General features: G+C 36.9%; 1 protein-coding gene across 1 annotated transcript in view; it reads right to left on the bottom strand.

Moving 5' to 3' along the window:
• The window catches only part of GRIN2B (glutamate ionotropic receptor NMDA type subunit 2B), a 458,209-nt gene that overhangs the window by 58,515 nt on the left and 376,401 nt on the right, over window positions 1-23,293 (bottom strand). The window contains exons 4-7 of the mRNA XM_027856453.1: window positions 6,569-6,771; window positions 5,930-6,101; window positions 5,603-5,756; window positions 1,266-1,391 (exon numbers count right to left, since the gene is read on the bottom strand). Coding sequence (XP_027712254.1) covers window positions 1,266-1,391; window positions 5,603-5,756; window positions 5,930-6,101; window positions 6,569-6,771 — 655 coding nt within the window. The remainder of the gene's footprint in view (window positions 1-1,265; window positions 1,392-5,602; window positions 5,757-5,929; window positions 6,102-6,568; window positions 6,772-23,293) is intronic.

Here is a 23,293-nt window from a genome sequence, read left to right as displayed (position 1 = left end):
TATGGGATAGCTACAAACGGTTTGTTTGTTTATTTTTTTATACGGGGAGGACTGGTCACTGTCTCTCTTTTCCTATCCCCAACCAATCTTTGTATAACACCTATAAAGTTCTTTATTCTACAAGTTTATGTGAATAGGTCATGTGACATATCCCACCCATCATGTGGAAAAATAAAAATCAGGTTCATCATTTGGTGATGGTGACATCTGCCTCAGTATATAGAATTGCACTTGACCCCTCATATGCAGTTATGGACATCTGTTCTCACATTTCCTCTATGTATTAGCATTAGCATATGCCTATGTTGACAAACAAGGTTCTATTAACATCTGTTCAGTCATTTTTAATGTTAGGAACTGCATATATTTTACTAATTACCTCTGTACATACAGAAGTACAATCTACCCCTGTGTAGACATCTGGATATGTATGCTTTGATTTACACGGTAGATATTTACATAGAACTCTGTGTAAATTTAATTTCTATAAGTGGATTATATTTTTTTTAAATTCCTAGGGGAACTTGCTATACTAAATTATCCTATAATTAATCTTTTAATAAAGTGCTTTGGTAAAACAAATAATTGCCTCATAGTTTATTAAGCTTAGTAATTTGGGATTTTTAACTTGTTTTTCTTAAAATACATCAGTTTCAAGATGTCTTTATATCTGCCCACTCATTTAACAATACAGTTGTACTACTAAGTATTAGACTGATCACTAGTGCTTCCCAGGGTGTGCCCAATAGTTAATTCCTATAACTTGAAAAGGTCATACGGCTAGGAGATCTCTGAAGCACAATATGAAATCCCACAGCTATATCACACTGTAGAGAGAAATCACTCTATACCCCAGAACTCAGAGATCCCACCATAGTTCCAACTCTGGACTAACAGAGACTTAGGGAACTCATAGACTATGAAAGGAGTCTATTTCTGGGACCAGGCTCACTCATAGGGTGGAAATTATAAAGAACTAGGGAATTTCTGCTTCAGCTCCTAACTCCTAGAACTGTCCTTGAGGATACTTAAGATAAGAGGAACCAGGAAGAGAATATACAGTTTCCAATGATCATCTCAATTAAGGCATTTCTGAAGTTAGAATATCCTGACAAACTAAAGAGCCAAGGGTTCATTTCCAGAGTTCAATGAGTTAGAGAGGAAGCACCCTTCAACCAAATGGGGAAGACAGCACCTACAAATCTGAGAGCTGGAGATTGGGGGAGAGGAGAATAGGAAAATACAGCAGCTGAGTTTCTCCTTACCTCTGCCATCAGCAAGGCACCGGTTATAACCCACAGGGCTGAAGTATTCAAAGACAAAGACTGCGACCGCTGAGACAATCAGCAGCATTACAAACATCATAACCCACACATCAGCGCTGAATGGCTCTAATGAAGGGAAAGAAATGGGGCTCGGGTAAACACATGCACATAGACACACACAGATTCCAAGTAATTCTATTGATGCTCATTTCAGTGTTTCTGCCTAGTGTGGCTTTCTGGGTTAATGTCATGGTTTTTATTTGTAAACTAATTCATGTTGGTGTCTAACAGTGGAAGCTGAAAGCCAGGGTTGGTAGAAAAATAAAGAACAAATTCCATATGCATGGGGTATGGTCAAGAAAAAAAAAATCCTAAGATTTAGAGCTGGAATGGACGTTAATCAATCATCTAATCCAGAGGTTGGCAAATGATGGCCTTCAGGCTAAATCCAACCACATGCGTCTGTTTTTATAAGGTCTGTGAGCTAAGAATAGTTTTATATTTTAAAATAGTCTTCTTTCTAAAATGTAAAAAACTATCTTTAGCTTGTTGTTTAGTTGTTTTTCAGTTGTGTCCAACTCTTTGTGACCCCATTTGGGTTATTCTTGGCAAAAATACTGGAGTGGTTTGCCATTTCCTTCTCCAGCTCAGTTTACAAATGAGGAAGTAAGGTAAACAGGGTTAAGTGACTTGCCCATGGTCATACAGCTACTAAGTGTGTAAAGCCAGATCTGAACTCATTAAGATGAGTCTTCCTGACCCCAGGCCCAGGGCTTTATCCATTCTATCTAACTGCCCCTCCTTAGCTTAAGAGTCATACGAAAATAGGGTTTGCTGACCCTTGATCTATACCAATCCTCATATTTTTACATGTGAAAAAACCAAAGGAGCTTAAATGACTGGCCTAAGATCATACAAATAGTGACAATCATGACCTGAGCCTAGAGCCTTTGTCTCCAAATACATTCTACTCTACCCCTCTCGATCATTCATTTCTCTATAGGGCTATGCTATAGCATGGGGACCTTAAAAAAATTGTTATTGTGTTAATAAAACATCCTTGGTTTAACAGAACAATTGACCATTTCAGTTCTTATCTACATTAGGCACAGCCTTCCATGCTCTTCCAGTCTATCACCAGTAGTCCGGTATTACTTTCTTCTCTTCAAAGTCTCATCTTTATAGTTGACCATTTACGAACATACATTGGCCTACTCTCTTGAAAGTCTTGCCCCCTTGTCACAGTGCTGTTCATGCCCTTCCAATCTTCAACTTTTGACCATCTTGTTACTCATCTTCTCCCACTGTATTTCCAAGCTGCTACATCCTGCTTGAGGAAATCACCCCACCATATGGAATGAGCCCTTACTGCTATACACTGGGCTGACCTTTTCAATTTCATGGTCTCCAGAAACTCATTCCAGTGGGGAATAAAGTCAAGAGAGGGTTCAAAACAGCCCCTGAAGGAAGCAAGAATAGAAGTTTTACTGTGGAGCAGTAGGGGCTCATTCAGTACAGCGGTTTTGAAGTCATCTCAAAAGAGAAACAAACTTGGGGTTCCTAGAAAGACAACTCCCTTTAATTACACTTGAACTGTCCAAATAACTCACAATAGTTAATATTGTCCCCCATGCTCTGTCTTAGTCTTTTGCTGATCTCTGTAAGTGATTACTGGGCATTAGGTTATTACTCAGTCTTCTCAAGGCTGCCAGTAAATACATCCATACACTCTAGAGGAAGATAACATCAAAGTTCCAAATAAGGGTTCATCAAAATGACCCTCTGACCAATTGCTTATATGAGAAAAGAATCAATGAATTCCCACTGCAAACCCCTTCATGTTTTCACCCATCCACTCCTCTTTTTCTCTTCTCTCTGAGGAAAAGGTGATCCTTCATCTTGCTAAGGTCAGCTCTGTTCACTGTGCCTTCAAGATCTCATGCTATAGTTCTCGCTTTCACTGACAAACTTTTTATAAGAATCACCCACACTCACTGCCTCTACTTCCTCTCTAGTTATTCACTTCTCAATCCCTCAATCCTCCATGGTGAAGGGGATCTTATGATCCTTAAAAGTTGTTTTCTAACCCTACTACTGTACTGAAACTGCTTTTTCCAAGGTTGCCAATCACCTCTTAACTGTTAAATCTGATTGCCTTTCCTTAGTCCTCACTCTCCTTGACCCCTATACATGAAATAATCCTGTATTTGGAGTCAGAAGACCAGGACTCAAATCTCAACTCAGAGTAGCTATTTGACCATGGAATTTCTTTTTACTTTAGTTTCCTCATCTGTGAAGTGGGGGCACTAATATGTGCACTATCTAACTCATAGGGTTATTGTGAGAAAAGTGCTTTATTAACCTTTAAACTCTATATAAAAAGGAATTTGTTATTATCATCATAATTATATACCTATAAATAAAAAGTATAGTCTTAAGAATAAAAAATGAGGGTTATCAAAGGGCATAGTGAGTTTAAATAGGTCCCTGCATATGGACATTAACAAATTACTTGCCAGAAGTAGTATAAAAGATATCACCAAAGACATGTATGACTAGAAAAGGAAGTAGGCCCATCATGGACTTGAAACAATAGATGACTCTCCCAAGTTCTGCCCTGGCATACTGATAATGTTAAGGGACTCAGAGGAATACTGCCATCTTGGCTGGTAGATGCTCTGTAGAGGGGAGGACATGGATGATAGACTCACAAAATGGAAGCCATGGATGCATTGTAATCTGTACCATTGGAAGAAGTACTGACATTGATGAAATCATGATTTATTAAATGTATTGAACCAAACCTCATTGCAATACTGTCAAACTCTTACTGCAATATCATTCAGCTGACTGCCCATGATGCAAATCAGATGCTCTAACTACAGAATATAGTCTTTTTTAATGCCATGTTTCTGCGGAACCAATTAACAACAGACAAGCTATCCCTGTCTAACAGTATAACTCTTTAAATTTTCATAATAATTTCTTCTGGATCCCTCCCAATTTATATATATATCTCTTTTATTGAGGTGTCCAGAGAGAAAACATTATATTCCAGGTGTCACCTCAGTAGAGTGGTGTAAAAAGTAATGATGACAATTTTGTCCCATGATACAATGCTTCTTCAAATTCATCCCCAAAATAGTTCTGGCCTTTGTAGCTGTCAGAATACATTGTAAACTCATATATAAGTGAATTAATATGCAGTTTGTTCCCTCTTCCATATGATTAATAATGATGAAGTTGAACAAAAGGGAAAAATAGACTTAAATTAGAAAACTATTTCCTTATTTCAAAACCTATTTTACTACTGAACTTCTAAGGGAATTATAAAAGCCTTATTTTTTTTGAGTAATTAAAAATGAAACATGATGAATCTTCAGAAATGAACATACATTCTAGTGAACAATCCTGTACCTTATGGAAGTGGTGTGGAGGTTGGTAGATTAAATGTAATAGGTCCTATCAAGTGATATAAAGGAAATACACTCGTTTTGACTCTGGTCTATCCAAAACCCAACTTGAATAAGTGGTCAGTAGCCTTCATTTTTGCCTTGGAAAATGACTAAGGAGAGTTCATTGACTTTAAACTTTCTCCTTTTCCTATAATTCCATGATAATCTTTTGTGTGTTCATGCATGTCTTCCATGGTAACACTGATCCCTGTATTGAGTCATATAATGGTCCTTATGCTTCTGTCATCTCAATGGCTACTCCTGGAATCCAAGTATTATTCAAAGAATCTCTATTATTCTTTGGTTTCTTTTCATATCAGAGAGCACTAGCTCTTCTAGTCCAAAACCTTAGATAAGTGATATTTTGGGCTTTCAGAATGATTTAATGCTGTTTTCTTTACAATTTATTGATATTTAAAGATTTTTTACAAAGAAATGAAGAAAATTTAAAAGAATGTGACCTAAATATAGGACATGGGTTTAGTGTTTAGTGTTCAGTGTTCACAACTATTCTTGGATATTAGAGTATTTTTCATGGAGAATATGGGGGAATGGCCAGAAAACTGCATGTTTCCTTGTAGGGAAGTTCTTTGGGGCCTCTCCAAGAGCAGAACAAAACATACAATATACTGTTTCTTTCTACATATAACAATCATTCTAGATTCTATAATCACAAATCCCATCTCAGAGAAATTCTAGAATTTTGGCGTACTCATATTTAAGAATTAATTAACTTTGAAGAGCCCAAAATTCTTGGCTGAACTTAATTCCTAGGAAACTGAATTCTTGCAGAATGGACATAACAATATGTTCTTCTTCTTGTCTCTTTTTTCTATATGTTCTCATTTTACATTTCCATCCTCCCCTTAATACATCATTTACCTAAGAAGGCAGATGGTGAGACAGTCCCATTGCTTCGTGACACCATAACACTAATTCCAGTCTCTATGAAGGGCACAGAGAAGTCCACCACTTCTGAGCGTTCTTCATTGATGGTAAGTGATCCCACTGCCATGTAGGCGCGCTTCATGACCACCTTGAGGAGGAAGGGGGGAATATTTCAGTTAGAATGCACAGAACAGCAAGTGTGGAGTTAAAAGAAAATGATAACCAATATTATTCAGAAGAATCTGATGAACAGATAATAGATTCAGAAAGCAGATCTGGAAACTTTAAGAAGAAAATTATACATACACTCCTAGAACTCACCTCTCCAATCATACCATTCCAGGTTCCATTGATTTTCTTCCCATGCTTGCCATTGGTAACTAAGTAGAGGTCATAGGTGAACTTCACAGATTTAGATATTTTCTTGAGGATGTCAATGCAGAAACCCTTGCAGCATTTTTTAATGTAATCTGGCTCCTCATCCGTTTTGTTCCTAACCAGTTATAACAACCAAAGATTAATACAGAAGACAAAGTGTTCTCTTTCACATTACCACATCCCCATTCCAAAAGCATGCTCCCCTTTGTGGCTCAGAACTATTTGTATTGGTATTGAATGTTCAAGTAGTAGCTGTTTTCTATAAAATTCAAATGGCTCATTTCACAAGTTCTGTATCAAGTAAAAAAAAATCATAAAAGCATCCATAAACTTGACATCCCAGATAGTAGGACCAAATAGGGGCATAACTACCATGAATATAATCAGAGGGAATACACCACAGGCATGGTAAAGAAGACTGTAGACATCAGACTATAGGACCAGAACTATTTCAAAAGTTTAGTAAGTAAAATTGGATATAATACTTATTTCATTATGGGAAGCATGGCTTAGGCCAACTAGATGACAACAATAGGGTGTGAGCTGACCGGGGTGGTGCCACAAAGAACCAGTTTGCCATACTCAGTGACAATGCGTTTCTGGCAGGGGACTGTATTCCTCATGCAGGTTCCACTCAATGGGTCTACACTTTCCACAATGACAAATGGAGCTTCTTCCAGGGTCACAATACTCAAGTGATCATCTTCCCGCTCTTCAGTCTCAGGACACACACGGGGCCATACATAGTATTTCATCTGAAGATTTTTGTCTTTCCACTTTCCTACCTGCAAAAAGATGAGCAAAACATTCAGAAGGCACTAGTGACAACAACTTATTTCTTTAGCCATCACTAGCTTCTATAAGATAAACACATAAACCACACATATTGTTGAAAAGATAACTTTATTCTTCATATTCAATAACTCTCAAAACAGATACTAGTTTTAACACTTTGTGGTTGTTCAGTCATTTTAGTTGTGCCCAACTCTTCATGACCCCATTTGGGGTTTTCTTGGCAAAGATACTGGAGAGGTTTACCGTTTCCTTCTCCAACTCATCTTACAGATGAGGAAACTGAGGCAAACAGGATTAAATGACTTTCCCATGGTCACATAGCTTGTAAGTGTCTGAAGCCAGATTTGAACTCAGGAAGATGAGTCTTCCTGATTCCAGTACCTGCACTATTCATTGTGCCACCTATTTGCCCCTACATTTAACTCTAGGGAAAGTTTTAAACAAAAAACAAAACAAACAAAAAAAAAGTTTAATGACAGGTGGCTTTTATAAAAAAAAAATGTTTTGAGTTTTCCCTAACTATAATAAGGATCATAATAGTTAAAAATGACAACCATCTGTCAATGGGTCAATAGAAGAATGGAACCAAAAGAAGCAGACTTCAGTTCTTTTACACAGAATATCAAAAGTTATTACAGATCAAGACAGAGATGAGCTATGCTGGAGTCCTGAATTAAATTGGCACAGGTTGTCATGGGTCATAAGGAGAAAGATATTAGGAAACCTCATTCAGCAAATTCCCACATAACTTTCAATTCAGTCATTAACTCACACTGTAATAGCAGCAAATTACAATCGTCAGTATCTCAGTGTGCTCTCTTATGAAAAGAAGGATAATAACAATTTAATACTTTCTAATTCAAATCTTTATCACCTCACACCTGGACAATTCTCATAGCTTTCTAGCTGGTCTCCCTATTCCTAATATTTTCTTCCTCCCAATGTATCTTACACTACTGTTAGACTTATTTTCCAAAAAGATGGGTTCTTTTTAAAGATACTTTCTTACTTTAATCCTTTAATTTTAATGTTTTAAAATCCTTTAATGTTTTCCCATCACCTCTAGGATTAAGCCCAAATTTCTCAAGGTTCTTCATAACTTGTGCCTAATCTAAGTCTCTTATTGATCTCAAAAATGTATACACCCACTCTAATCTGAAGAGACAACAGTGATCTTTGGAAACTATCAGAATTCACTAGGAACAAGTTGCTCCAAGTTTAGCTCATTTCCTTTTCTGATAGGATAATTGGATGGTTAAATACGGGCATGTGATAAATCCTGATTTCTTTAAGGCATGTGACAACATTTCTTGTGATATCCTTTGGACAAGATGGGGAGATGTAAGCTGCAAAATAGTACATTTAGGTCAGTTTGTAGTTGCTTAACTTAGAGGAATTTCAAAATTATCTGACTGTAGGTTTATATAAAAATCTAAGGTTTGCAAACCTTCTAGCACTATAGAAATGTGAGTTGCTATAATTGTACTCTTATAATGCATGTGTCTACTTAATTACAGAATAAGACAGAGGCTTATGTTCACTCCCCTTCCACATCATTCCCCCATTGACTGGATAAGCACTCAAAACTAATGTTTATTAAATTGATAGACGACAAAAGTCTGGAACAACTAGCTAATATATTGAATGACACATTTGAATGAAGATTCAAAAAGATAACAAGAGCCTAATAGATGGACTGAAACTAGTAGAATGAAATTTAAAGAGGATAAATTGAAAAGTTTTGCCTTTGGATTTAAAAAAAAGAACTACCCTATAAATACAGTCTGGAGATACCTGGTTTAATCATCAGTTCACATGAAAAAGACCTAGGGAGTTTAGAATCATAGACTCTCAGTGCTTAAAGTTATCAGATGATTTAATATATGTAATGTGCTTTGGAAACTTTAAAGCACTGTGCAAATTCTAGCTATTATTGCTACTAATAAAATTATACAGCTAGTTAGTGTCAGGGGTGCCACTAGAATTAGATCTCTTGCCTGCCAGTCAAATGGGTTGACCATTATACCATACTGTCTTGCATCTAGTTGGTTGAAAGCTCAATATCAGTCAGCAATGTGATGGGTTCAGCAACAAAGCTAATGTAGGCTTTAGGTGCATTTAAAAAAACACTGTGTTCAAACACCAAAGACATAATAGCTCCAGTATGTTTGGTTCTAATGAAAACATATCTGGAAAATTGTGTTTAGACTTGACAGTCACATTCAGACTAGATGATTTCTAAGTTTCCTTCTACCTATTACACTATTTGATTCTGTGATTTAAGAGGGACATCAACAGAAGACAGCTGACTAGGATATTGAAGGGTCTTTGAAAGTCATGTCAAATGATGATTGGCCAAAGAAACTGTAGGTGTTTACCTGGTTAGGAGAAGCCTTAACAGGGGCCTTAATAGCTCTCCTAAAATATCTAAATGATAATATTAGTGGGAAAGTAAATAGATTTATTGAATGTAATTCCAGAGGGTAGGACTCTAGGACTAATAGGCAAAAGTAACAGACAGCAGTTTTCAGGTTAGTTTAAGAATAAACTTTCTAACAATTAAAGGTATCAAAAAATGGAATGAGTTATTTTATGAAGTAGTGAGTTTTCAGTCATTTAAAATGCTCAATCAGAGTAATTTTGTCAGATATACTGTAAAAGGGGACTCCTGCATGGATTGGGAAATTGAACTATATAACTTTGAAGATAATTTTCAACTCAAAGAATCTATGGTCTAGTTAATCCTCATTCTCTTTATTTCCATATCCCCATATTTTCTTATGTCATTTTCCCTTTCTACTTATACAGATCTGATCTATCCTTTTCTTTGCAGACTTCTCTAATCACTCCAGTCCATGGTAACTTCACCCTACAAACAATTATTATAGCACTGTTTACTTGTGACAAAATTACAGCTATGTCCCTATTAATGTGACTAATGAATCCTGCATGTAACTGAAGTCGCACTATTTGAAGTAACAGTTACATAAATATATTGTAATTGGCTCCAGTACAAGAGAAACATAAAACATGAATTTGAATAATGCAACCACTTCAGGGGATGCATTATTCATGCTAATTGGGATCTAGCTATATATCTTGCTTTGTTATATAAAAATTTAACTTTCATTTATATAACTATATCATATATGCAGCTATATCATAAGCATTAGGGGGATCATAGAATCACATTATTTGGGCAGTTGGTAGGGACTTCAGCTGTCATCTTTTCCTTCCTAAAAGGAATCCCACAATAACATTCGTGAGAAGTTGTCATCCAAACTCTGGTTGAAGACTTTTAATATGAGTGAACTCACCCACTTTCCAAGGTAGCCCATTCCACTTCTATAAAGGTCTAATTGTTCAGAAGTTTTCCCTCATATCAGCCTGTATTTGTTCTTTACAACTTCTTCCTGTTGCCCCTAGAGCTGCCCTTCTGGGGCCAAATAGAATAGATCTAGTCCTTCCTCCACATGACAGTCTTTCAAATACCTGAAAACAATTATCATGTATTCCCTGAGTCTTCTCTTCTCCAGGCTGAACATTCTCATCTTTTTTTTTTCATTGAAACTCATGGTGTGGACTCAAGACTCTTCATCCTTCTAGTAGCTCTCCTCTGGATGTTCTCCAGCTTATCAATGTTATTTTTAAATTGTGGCCTCCAGAACTGAACACAGTACTCCAGTTGTTATCTTCCCAGGACACAGTAATAGAAATGATTGCCTCCCTATTCCTGGATGCTTTGTCTTTCAATGCAGCAGGACCAGAACCATATTTCAAACTTCCCATAACCGAAGGCACAATGTTATGTTCTTAATGGATATTCATTGAATAATTTAAAATGAATTAATGCTTGCTTATTACATAAGTTTGTAATAACATCAAGTTATGGCTCTTTTGCTAGATCTTTTTTTCCACAGAAAAGAAGAAGAATTAATCAATCACTCAATTAAAAATATTTTAGTAATATTTATTTATTTACCAGATATGCTGCTAGCTGCTAGGGAAACAAAGAGAAAGTAAAACAGCCCCTGTTCTTGAGATTAGAATCCAGATGGATTAGACAATGTGTACATAAATACTATATCAAAATAGATGCAAAGTAATGTTGAGATGGGAATCACTGGTGCCTTGGGAGATAAAGAAAAGCTTCATATAGAAGCTGGCATTTGACCTGAGCCTAGAAAGAAATTTGGGATGCTTAAAAGAGCAGAACAGAAGGGAGGATAATCCAATCATGGAGATAGCCTTGGGACAAAGTCAAGAACTCCATAAATGTAGTGCCACATGTGAGGAACCAAAAGAAGTTCACTTGGGCTGGTCTATAGGAAAAGTGAAGAGAATGGGTGACAAAACAGGAAAGGTAGGTTGGGGTGAGGTTGTAAAGGGTTTTAAATGCCAAACAGAGGAATTTATATTTGATCCTAGAAGTAATTGGGAGCCCACTTGAGTTTATAGAGAAAAATCAGCAGATTCCATTAAGAATGAGGAATGGAAAAAAAACCTTTACAAGGAAAAATTTTTATAAAGATCAATTAATGCCAATAAATGTTAATGATGGTAATATGTGGAAGAATTCAAGATGGATTTGGGGTAATAGATGTCAGGGTGGGAAAAACATAATGAAAAGTTCATAATGAGGTATTTTGGACAAGTTAACAGAAAAAAGAAACAAAAATTAAAACAGAGGTAGGGGTGGACTTTAAATAAATGTTCTATTTTTTCTAGAATATTTGAGATAATAATAACAGAGGAGAAGAAGAAGGAGGAGGAGGAAAAGGAGAAGGAAAAGAAGAAGAAGGAAAAGAAGAAGGAGAATAAGAAGAAGGAGGAGGAGAAGTAGAATAAGAAGAAGGAGAAGAAGAAAAAGGAGGAGGAGAAGAACGAGAATAAGAAGAAGGAGAAGGAGGAGAAGGAGGAGGAGAAGGAGAAGGAGAAGAAGAGGAAGAAAAACTTACATTTGCACAGTGCTTTGAGGTTTTAAAACACTTTCCTCACAATAGCCCTAAGTGTGATTGTTATTTTACAGTTGAGCAAACTGAGGTATAAGAGGTTAATTGACTTGTCCAGCGAACAATTGAGCTGAGGTTCAAACTTCTGAGAGGAACTTAAAATTGGAATAGAGCCAGCAAAAATATATAAAGTTAATATAAGCTTTGAAGACTACACAGGTAAGGTTAATGAGGAGAAGAGGAAAAGGTACAACATTTTTGAAAGAATTTTTTTTAAAATGACTAAAAAACCACCTTGAAAATTAACGAAATATTTCTTTAACATAACTCTGAGTTTTCCCAGAGAGAACTAAATAGAAATAAGGAATTGTCTTAAGCATATTTACCAACATCTGTCTATACGAAAATCAATGCACTGCTTTTTCTCTTGACATATGAAAAGAACTCTTAAGAAAAACTGAAAGCTTTTTCATACAGCATTTTTTTTCTTCAACTACTCAGGTTAACATGGATTGGACATTGCAGGGATTTGTGGTGGTTGTTCTTAGTATGAGATGAATACCTCCACAGAAAATTACTATTTCTATGAAGTTACTCCATTCTATAACCACATGTGTTAAAATTGGAGTGGTATTTGTCCATGGCAATACATTCCTGAGGAGAATCCTGAGAAACAAATTTCTGGTGATTTTAGACTTCAAAGTCTTTCCTTTGCTCACAGTTTTCTTCCATACAACTAGGGTAATTGGCAGTAATTAGCACCCTGGCTGGCTGTGACAGACAAGGCCAAGCATTAAGACAACCAGGGAAAACTGTGCTTCCCTCTGAAAGGCCCAGGGCTGGTCTCTCTGTGATAAACAGCTGAGGTAACACAGCAGGGTGAACACTGTCTGTGCAGGCACAGAGGTGGGTGAGGACACATTGGCAGGTCACTGCTACTGCTGCAGTCCTTGTGCAGTAAAACAAGGGGAGTCAGTCTCTCCAGGTTTTTTCTTTTGTGTGCATCAGGATTCATTTTAAGATCACAGAACAAAGGCACTTATTAGAGCCTCTTTAGGCATCAAAGGTTATTTTGCTAAAATCAAAGCATTTTTTGTTTCTTGCTTGAGATGACATCTGGATCTACCACTAAACACTTACGACTTATTTTAAGCCTCCATCTGACTTTTAAAAAGAAGAATTTAAAGCTCTGAATTGAGCAAGCTGAAGAAGCAAGAAGAAACCAACTGCACAAGTGTAGAACAGGAGAGATCTCACTTAACAGCAGTTCATGGGAAATAGGAGGCATAACTAAGGGCAAAGAATGTCGGATTTAGAGCCAGATGACTTGGCATTGAAGCCTGATTTGTGACTTTGTCACTTTGTGTCTCTGGACCTCAGTTTCTTCATTTATACAACGTGGAAGCCGAATTCGATGGTTTCCATTCCAAATCTCAATCTACAACCTTTGTTGTTCTGTGCAAGGAAGCCCAGATATTGCACTTTCCTCTAATCCTCAATGCCGTACCTGTTCAGGTGGTGTTTCTGGCAGCTCCTGCTAGATGTGTGTTGGTGATGCAGCAGGCCAATGGCAAAGGCAGAGAGCCCACTTGTGGAGGACTACAGTATTTACAACTAGCAGATATCTTAGATGTCACTGAGTCCAGGGCTTCTTAATCCCTTAATCTGGTGAAGCCTATGAACATCTTCTTAGAATAAGGGTTGGGTTTTCTTTTTGTTTTTGTTTTGCCTACTTTCATAATTGAACGAAATGCTAAATTTCAGTTAGAGATTAGTGAACATAAAGATGTATTTTCCCTCATTCAAGTTCATATATTCTTTGAAATCTATCCAAGGAAACCCCCCTGAAATCTGTCCACAGACCCCTCTCCCCACTAGGGGTCCACGGACCCCAGATTAGGAACTCCTAAACTAGTCTAGCATTTTCATTTTAAAGATGAGGAACCTGAAGCCCAGGAATCTAAATGCCTTCTCCAAGAACACATAGACGGTGGATAGGCAGGGTTGTGTTTGGAACTCAAGTTCCCTGACCTCAACTCAGAGAATCCATCCTCTGAAATCAGAGGTTTTAACTGTTCTTTAACTCTAATTTTTCCTATCTTTCTGATCAAAAATTACTTTTTTACAAAATAACAGAATCTGAACATTGAAAAAACCTCACAAGCCATCTAGTTCAATCCAAACCTAACCAGGATACCTTTATAAATTAAGGACTAGTGGTCATCTAGGCTCTGCTTGAAGGCCTCCAGGGCTAAGGAGAATACTTTCTTCTACACGTAGCCCTTTTCACCTTTGGATAGCACAAATTGTTAAAGTTTTTTCCTTGCAGATTTTTCCTAAATCTACTTTAGTACAAATTTCACTGATTGCTGTTAGTTTTGTCCTCACAGAAAGTCTCATCTTTCTTCTGCTTGACATTTCTTTATAAACTTAAAGACAGATATACTCCTACTAATAATAATAATAACTAGCATCTATATAGCACTTTAAAGTTTTCAAAATGCTTTACAGGTATTACCTCACTTTATTCTCGCAATAAAGTATGAGGTAGGTGATAATATTATCCTAATTTTACTAGATAAGGAAACTGAGGCAGACGGTGGTTACATGATTTGGGGTCACACAACTACAAATATGATCTTCTTAAGTCTTCTCTTCTCCAGACTAAATATTTCCCAATTCTTTAATTGAACTTCATTTGGAATGATCCCTTCCTCACTATCACAGTGCCATCTTTTAAAATTTGGCACCCAGAAGTAAACACAGTAATATATTACATATGTGGTTTGACCAGGTCATTTTTTGTTCATTCAGTCAGTCATTTCCTACTTTTTTTGACCCTATGGACCATACCACACCAGTACCTTCTATCCTCCATATCTCCCAAAGTTTGTCCAAGCTCATGTTTATTGTTTCACAACACTATCTATCTCTGCTCTGCCATCTCGTCTTTTTGCATTCAATCTTTCCCAATGTCAGGGTCTTTTCTAATTATTCCTGTCTTCTCATTATGTGGCCAAAGTATTTAAGCTTCAGCTTCAGTATTTATTCTTCCAATGAGTAGTCTGAATTAATTATTGACTGCTTTGATCTCCTTTGATGTCCAATGAATTCTCAAAATCTTCAGCACCATAACTTGAAAGTGTTGATTCTGTAGCATCCAGCTTTCCTCATAGTCTAACTCTCACAGCCATATATTACTACTGGAAAAAAACATAACTTTGTCTATATTGACCTTTCTTGGCATGGTGATGTCTCTGCTTTTTAGTATGTTTCTAGATTTGCCATAGTTTTCTCTCTAAAGAGCAAGCATGTTTTAATTTCTGCAGTGATCTTTGAGCCCAAGAATATAAAATCTTACACTGCTTCCATTTCTTCTCCCTTTATTTGCCAGGAAGTGATGGGACCACATGCCATGATCTTATTTTTTTAATGTTAAGCTTTAAGACAGCTTTTACACTCTCCTCTTTCACCCTCATCAAGATGCTTCTTAATTTTTCTTTACTTTCTGCCATCAGAATGGTACTGTCTGTCAAGATTATTGATCCCAGTAATCATAATTCTGCCTTTGATTCATCCAGCCTGGCATTTCGCATAATGTACATTGCATTTAAGTTAAATAAATAAGGTTACAATATATAGCCTTGTTGCACTACTTTCCCAATCTTAAGTCAATCAGTTGTTTCAAGTTTGGTTTTAACTGTTGATTCTCAGCTTGCATACAGGTTCCTCAAAGAACAAGTAAGATGATCTGGGACTTCCATCTCTTTGAGGACTTGCCATATTTTGTTGTGATCCACACAATCAAAGGCTTTTTGTAGTCAATGAAGCAGAAATAGATGTTTTTCTAGAACTCCCTTGCTTTCTCCACAATCCAGTGAATGTTGGCAATTTGGTCTCCAGTTCCTCTGCCTCTTTGGAAACCATTCTACTCTTCTGGTAATTCTTGGTTCACATGTTGCTAAAGCCTAACTTGCATAATCTTAAGCATAACCTTGCTGGATTGTGAAATGAATGCAGATGTTCACTAATTTGAGCACTTTTGGCATTTTCCTTCTTTAGGATTGGAATGTAAACATCTTTTCCAATCTAGTGGCCACTGTTATGTTTTTCAAATTTGCTAGCATATTGAGTGAGCACTTTAACAATATCATATTTTAGGGTTTTAAAGTTTTAAATAGCTCAGCTGGAATTCTATCACCTCCACTAGCTTTATTGTTAACAATGTTTCGTAAGGCTCACTTGACTTCATTCTCCAGGATGTCTGGCTCTAAATCAGTAACCACACCATCTTGGTTATTAGTGATGTTAAGATCTTTCTTACATAGTTCTTTTGTGTATTCTTGCTACCTTTTCTTAATTTCTTCTACTTCTGTTAAGTCCTTACTATTTTCATTTTTTATCATGCCCATTTTTGCATGAAACATTCCCTTGATATCTCTGATTTTCTTGAAGAGAACTCTTGTCTTTCCCATTCTATTGTTTTCTTCTATTTCTTCGCTTTGCTCGTTTAAGAAAACCTTCTCTCTCCTTGCTATTCTCTATAATTCTGCATTCAGTTGCATATGTTTCCCTTCCTCCTTTACCTTTTTATTTTCTTTTCTTTCCTCAGCTTTTTATAAACATTAAGGCCTTATCAGACAGCCATTATGCTTTCTTGCTTTTCTTTTTCTTTTTGATGGTTTTTTTTTGTTGCTTCCTCTGTATAATATTGTGAACCTCTGTCCATAATTCTTCAGGCACTCTATCTACCAGATCTAATTCCTTAATTCAATTCATCATTTTCACTTCATATTCATAAAGGGTGTTATTAAGGTTACATGTAAATGTTCTGATGATTTTCCTTTTTTCTTCCAGTTAAGTCTGAATTTTGCAATAAGAAGCTCATGATCTGAGTCACAGCAATCTCCAGGTCTTATTTTAACTGACTGCATAGAGATTTTCCACCTTTGGCTGCAAATTATGTAGTCTGATTTCTATATGGACCATCTGGTGATGTCCATGTGCAGAGTTGCCTTTTGGGTTGTTGATAGAGTATTTGCCATGACCAGTGAGTTATCTTGACAAAACTCAATTAATCTCTATTCTTCTTTGTTTTGTACTCCCAAGGTCAAATTTGCTTATTATTCCAATTATCTTTTGATTTTCTACTTTCACATTCCAATCCCCTGTGATAAATATGACATCATTTTTGATATTATTTCTAGATGATATTGTTAAGTCTTCATAGAACTGAGCAAATTTGGCCTCTGGCATCAGTGATTGAAACATAGACTTGTATTACTGTGATGTTGAATGGTTCACCTTGGTCTTGAATAGATATCATTCTGTAATTTTTGAGATTATGCTGTTTTTCTCCTCCTTTTATTGACTATGATGGCTACTGCAAGTAGGATATGTAATGATCACCTGAATTAAATTCACCTATACCTGTCCATTTGAGTTCACTGACACCCAAGATGTTGATGTTTAATCTTTGAATCTTCTATTTGATCACATCCAGTTTACTTTGGTTCAAAGATCTTACATTCCAGATTCCTATGGAATATTGATTTTTATGGCATTGGACTTTCCTTTAGTCATCAGACACATCCACAGCTGAGTTTCCTTTCATCTTTGGTCTAGCCATTTCATTCTTTCTGGAGCCACTTGTAGTTGTCCTCTACTTTTCCTAAGTAATGTAGTGGAAATCTTCTGACCTGAGGGGTTCATCTTCCAGTGTTATATCTTTTATCATTTTAATGATATCCATGGTTTTCCTGGCAAAGATATGGGAGTGGTTTGCCATTTCCTTCTGCAGTGAATCACCTTTTGTCAGAACTCTCCACTAGGACCTGTCCATCTTGGGTTACCCTGCACAGGATAGCTCATAGTTTCACAGAACTACACAAGCCCATACACTACAACAAGGCAATGATCCAGGAGGGGTGATCAGGTTACAGTATCATGTAATTATAAACTCTCTTGTTCTGGACACTATGCTTCTCTTGATTCAGACAATAGTAACCTTAGCTTATTTTGTTTTGTTTTGTTTGGGGCTGAGTTTGTATGTCATACTTGTCACTCAGTTTTAGGTTGCAATTTAAATGCAGCTTAGTGGAGCAGTGGATAGAGTGTGGGGCCTGGAGTCAGGAAGACTTGAATTTAAATCCATCATTGGACACTAGCTGTGTGACTCTGGGCAAGTCATTAACCCCTGGTTGCCTCAGTTTCCTCAACTGTAAAGTGGGAATAATAATAGCACCCAGAGTTGTGAGGATCAAATGAGATAATATTTGTATAACATAGTACCTGGTACATACCAGGCACTTAAGAAACCTTGTTCCTTTCCTTGTTATCCAATAAAACCTGCAGATTTTTTCTATTTTTTTCAGGCAATGGGGTAAGTGACTTGCCCAGGATCACACAGCCAGTAAGTGTCAAGTGTCTGACACTGGATATGAACTCAGGTCCTCCTGCCTCCAGGGCCGGTAGTCTATCCACTGTGCCACCTAGTTGCCCTGTAAAACCTGCAGATATTTTAAGGAACCATTTTAGAACCACATTTTCTATTTCTTATATTTTTTGAAATTGATTTGAAAGTTTTTTTTAATTATGGGACTTTATACTTACACATATTACATTTTATTTTGTTATGTGTAACCTATTACTCTTGCCTCTCAAGATCTTTTTGGATCATGGCTCTGTTTACTCTCTTCTCTTGTCCTATGCCATCTTCAAACTTCACAAATACAATTACATCTTTATCCAAGTCATTGTAACCATGCTGACAATCACAGGCTCAAGGACAGATGCCTAGGGCATGTTGCTAGAGACTGCCTTCCAAGTTGGCATCAAGCCATCCAGGCCTACTCTTTGGATTTAGTCATTTGGAAATTGTCCAATAGGTAGTTGTTGATTCAGGACTGAAGTTCAGAGGAGAGACAGAGCTAGATTTATAGATCTTGCAGTTATCTTCAGAGAGATGATTAATTAAGCCCAGGGGATCTGGTAAAACCAATATAAAGTATGATGAGAAAGAAACAAAAGAAAGCATGAGACAGAGCTTTGGGGTACAACCAAAGTTAGGGAATAAGTCATGAAAGAAGATAGAGCGAAAGAATCTGAGAAGGACCAAACAGATAGAAGAAGAACAAAGAGAAAACAAAGCACTGTTTGAATCCACAGAACTATTGCCAGAGAAAATCTCCGTATTAAAAATTCTAAAGCATATATGTAGTGGTCAAATTTCAATTTCAATACCAACCCCAAAATTTTGCAAGCAGTAGATATAAAGGACTTCAACTATGAAGGAAAAAACAACTTGAATAATTCAGGATCATTCCACAATCATAAGGAATTGCAGGAAAAAATAGTTGTATTCCAAAAATCAAACATGTGTAAGCTGCAACTGAAAAATAATGTGTCCTGCACAGCTGAACCTGATGGTCAATGGAGGAAAAACAGACATTTATCAAGAGAGGCTTTGATGCAATCTATTCCAGAGAGTATTAGAAATTTGACTTACAAATGCTCAAGAAACACAACAAAAATAAAAATAATCAATTATCAAGAAAAGGTTAAACAATTAAACCAATTCTCCCATGTTTAGACTTAAAAAAAAGAAAGTGGACTGAAGAGTAAAAGAAAAGAACAAAGAGATAATTAAGGAAGACAAAAAGGTTACAAGGGGCTAAAGAGTAAATGCAACAAATCACAACACACTCCAAATAGATACACGAACTAAATATAAAAGATCATGTTAAAAAATAAAGGAAAAGGAAAGAAGATGCTTTTCACAATTATGGCTAGTGGGAAAATTCTCAACTAAACAAGAGATACAGATTATCCTAAAAGATAAAATGGAAAGTTTAGATTATATAAAAATAAAAAGTTTTTGCACAAGCAATATCAATGCAATTAGAATTTGAGGTAGATTCATTTACTGGAATAAATCTTTGTAGCCAATTTCTCTGTTAAATGTTTGTTATTTAAGATATATATTATATAAGATACATATGTTATAGATATTAATCTATAAGAATAAGAAAAACAGTAATGTTGCTAATTTACCTTTGGTTGTTACTCAAGGATAGAGAAACAGTGGCAACAGAATTTAGATGGTGGGGATAGGAGAATGAATGAATGAATAAAATAGTGCTACAAATAGAAAAGTAAAACATTCACTGTTCTCAAGGAGTTCACATTCTAGTAGATGGAGACAAAGCATACAAAAAGTTTTAGCTGCAAATCAGATGGAAAGGTCTCAGGGTCTTTAGGGTGTAGCAACAAAGTAAATATTAAATGCCTCTTCTTTAATTTCCATTTCTAACGTTGAACCATTCAAAAGTGCCAAGAACTTTAGTAGTCAGAACTTTATTCTCTGAGTCTTCAGTAGCTATAGCTATAGATTCTGCAGAAGAAATTGTCAAGTCACATCTTCAAAGGGGTTGGTTCTTAGGATGATGGCTCCAAGGACTGGGCTGGAAGAAGGAGCAGTGAATTGTCTGGGGATGCTACCACTCCCAGGGCTTTTGGGCTTAGCTGCCTATCAACGGTTTAGCAACTGGTATAGCTGGTATTAACGAAGGTCAATCCCTTTTCCACTATATCTTTCCTCAATAACAGCTATAGGGTTCAGGCTGAAAGCAGGAGCAGTGGTCTGAAAGTCACTGCTATTCTCACAGCTTTTGGTTTCAGGGTCCTGGAGCATCTCAATCAGTTTCTGAAGGAAGGTGGTGGTGGTGGTAGTTTGAGTTGCCAGACACATTCTGCATTGTCTCTCCCTTAGAAGGTCTTGCTGCTTTGGCTAGACTGACTTGACTGCCTATGGGTTATAGTTGGTTGGGAATCAGCGGGGTTGGTTGGTCCCTTCTTTACAGTAATTGCTTCATCAGATAATAGCTTCAGAGAATGAGGAGGGCAGGTATTGGTTAAAGACAAGGTTATCCTTACTGTAAGGAAGATTTAATATAGCTTCTTAAAGTGACTAACTTAGTCCCTGTGCTGGAGGATTTTCCTTTGCAGGTGGTGAAAGCAAAATGTTAAAAGGTTTTTTAGTTCCTAAAATATTCAACAAAATTTAACTTAAAATGTCAGGGTGAACTTCAGCTAATCCTTTGTAGTATGTGGATTACTTCCCTGCAGGTGCAAATAAAATCAACCATCAGAAATAATAATATCCACACCTTTATGGATTTACATAGGGACTTGTATCGAAAGAACATCCACTAAGCTAATTTCTCTCAGTTTACAAACCACTCCTTGGGAATAAGTTAGATACATTTGGAAACTATTAACTCCTTTCAGGCCAATCATTTTGTAAATTATGCACCAAATAGTACCATACTGACTTGAAAGAGCTAACATAGTTTCAAAAACTATCAGAAAAATCCCTCTCAGCTTCTCCATATGTTCTTTGCACACAAAATCCCTATCTAGGGATTTGGCGGCGGGGAACCTAAATTCTAATGCTGAAGTACAGGCTGTCCTGCTATTCCTTTTCTGAAATAGTTCTGACAAATCATATTTTCTTTTTGAAGCAACCAAATTGCACTCTTTCATTCCCATGGGATGGGTCAAGAGAAGGCCCACTCAGAATGCCTCTGGACCAAATCAGGTATCTAGGCTATTTCTTGCTTTTAAAAATTCATAAGGGGGCATCTGGGGAGCTAGGTGGCACAATTCTGGGCTGGGAATCAGGAAAACTTATCTTCCTGAGTTCAAATCTGGTCTCAGACACTTATTAGCTGTGTGACCCTGGGTAAGTCACTTAACCCGGTTTGCCTCAGTTTCTTCATCTTACACTGGAGAAGGAAATGGCAAACCACTCCAGTATATTTGCCAAGAAAAACCCCAAATGGGGTCACAAAGAATCGGATATGACTGAAAAACAACTGAACTGAAAGGGAGACATGTCCCACTTTACAGGTTGGTTGTGAGGATCGATGAGATAATATTTGTAAAGTGCTTAGCACAGCATCTGGTACTTAATAAGCACTTATTCTTTTCCCTTTCCCTCCCTTCTCCAGTGTTTCTAATGCCTTCTTGAGGTTTAATGAAGCTTCAAGACAGTTTCTATGGCTGAGTGATATTTACCATGTGAAGTTATTGGAAGTAAAAATATATAGAATTATTTCCAGGTACAGAACAACTCAGAAAGGTGTTAAATGTGTGTGGGAAGGTGAGAGAACAGTGAAAAGGCATCCTCTCCAAACCCTGATTTGAGTAAGAGGTGAAAGGAATTCACTCATTTAATACAGCTAAAAGTAATGGCAAGGGAACCTTTTGTTGAAAGGGGCTAGGAAAAACAAACAAACAAACAAACACCTCCCAGCTGTCTGAGTGGCTCTTTGGTATACCAGTCAGCAAGAACTGCGAAGAGCAGTTGGGTTAGATGGCTCCTGGAGTACCTTCCAGCCTTAGACCTACAACCCCATGTGTTGACTAGCCATAAAGTATGAAGCGCAGATAGCCTGTGATAGCAACGTCACTTCCCTTCAGCAACACCGGCAGTCACCAGCAGCAGCAAGGTAGAGCTTTAGTTTAGTTTTTTTTTTTTTTTTTTTATTGTTAAGGACAGCAACATGGTGGAGAAGCAAAAAATAGCAGCTTTGAAGTTGGAGAGCAGGGACTGAGAGAACTTTAGCAGATGATGGCTGTGGAACTAGAGAACAGCAGAAGCATCAAGAGAGTTTCCGGAAGGAATAACTGGAGTTGGAGCCAAGAAACTATAAGGAAGCAGAGCCGTGAGAACTCAGGGAGGGGAAATTCTTCCAACCTAAACTCGAGGCCAACTTCACAGAAGCCAAAACCCTTCTTCACTCCTGAGGGTGAAGTGAACAAATGTCCAGAACTGTTTTCCTTCCCTCATTGGTATAGGAGTCTTTGGGAGACTGTGTTCATTTGTGTGTGAGGGATGAGAATAATTCTTATTTCATGATTTTCTGACTATTTACTTTGCTATTCTGTTCTAAGTAAAGGCACTATTTGATTTGTAGTTCCTATTCTATGTTTTGATAGAATTGGCTTAAGCTCAAGCAGCATTTTTCAGAAACATTAAAACCATGTAACATATGATGCCTGGGTGCAGTAAGATGCCTTTTGCATCCAATTCAACTGGTATTTTTTGAGTTACTATGAGATATAAAGTTAGTGGTCCGAGTGGGGAGGGGAGAGAGTGTAGAGTTGGAGGGGAAGACAGTACTATAGCCTAAAAGGACTGACTGACATATCAGTGCTATGAGCCCTGAAAGCCCTTAGCTATCTTAATTCCCAGGAAGTGAGCAGGGCTATGTGGTTGAATTACTCAGACCATCTTATTTTTCCTTCAGATATTGATGACAGGGGTAATAACCCCCATTTCTATCATCCCAACCATCTTTTCTCTTGCTCTCCCATTAATATTAAGTACTTTCTAGTATTTTTTAAACAGAAAAGCTGCAAATAAACATGATTTTTACAAATCCTAGAAAACTGCTTTAGACTCTAATCCAGTTTACTTTTATGAAAAGGAAGCAAACTGATACATATTCATAAGAACATCTTTCTAGGAATCTAACTAAAAGTTACCAGGAGGAAA

This window comes from Vombatus ursinus, unplaced genomic scaffold, assembly GCF_900497805.2.
Source record: "Vombatus ursinus unplaced genomic scaffold, bare-nosed wombat genome assembly UNPS02011431.1, whole genome shotgun sequence".
NCBI lineage: Eukaryota > Metazoa > Chordata > Mammalia > Diprotodontia > Vombatidae > Vombatus > Vombatus ursinus.
The sequence above is the reverse complement of the archived record's forward strand: the minus strand, read 5'-3'. Positions and strand labels throughout refer to the sequence as shown.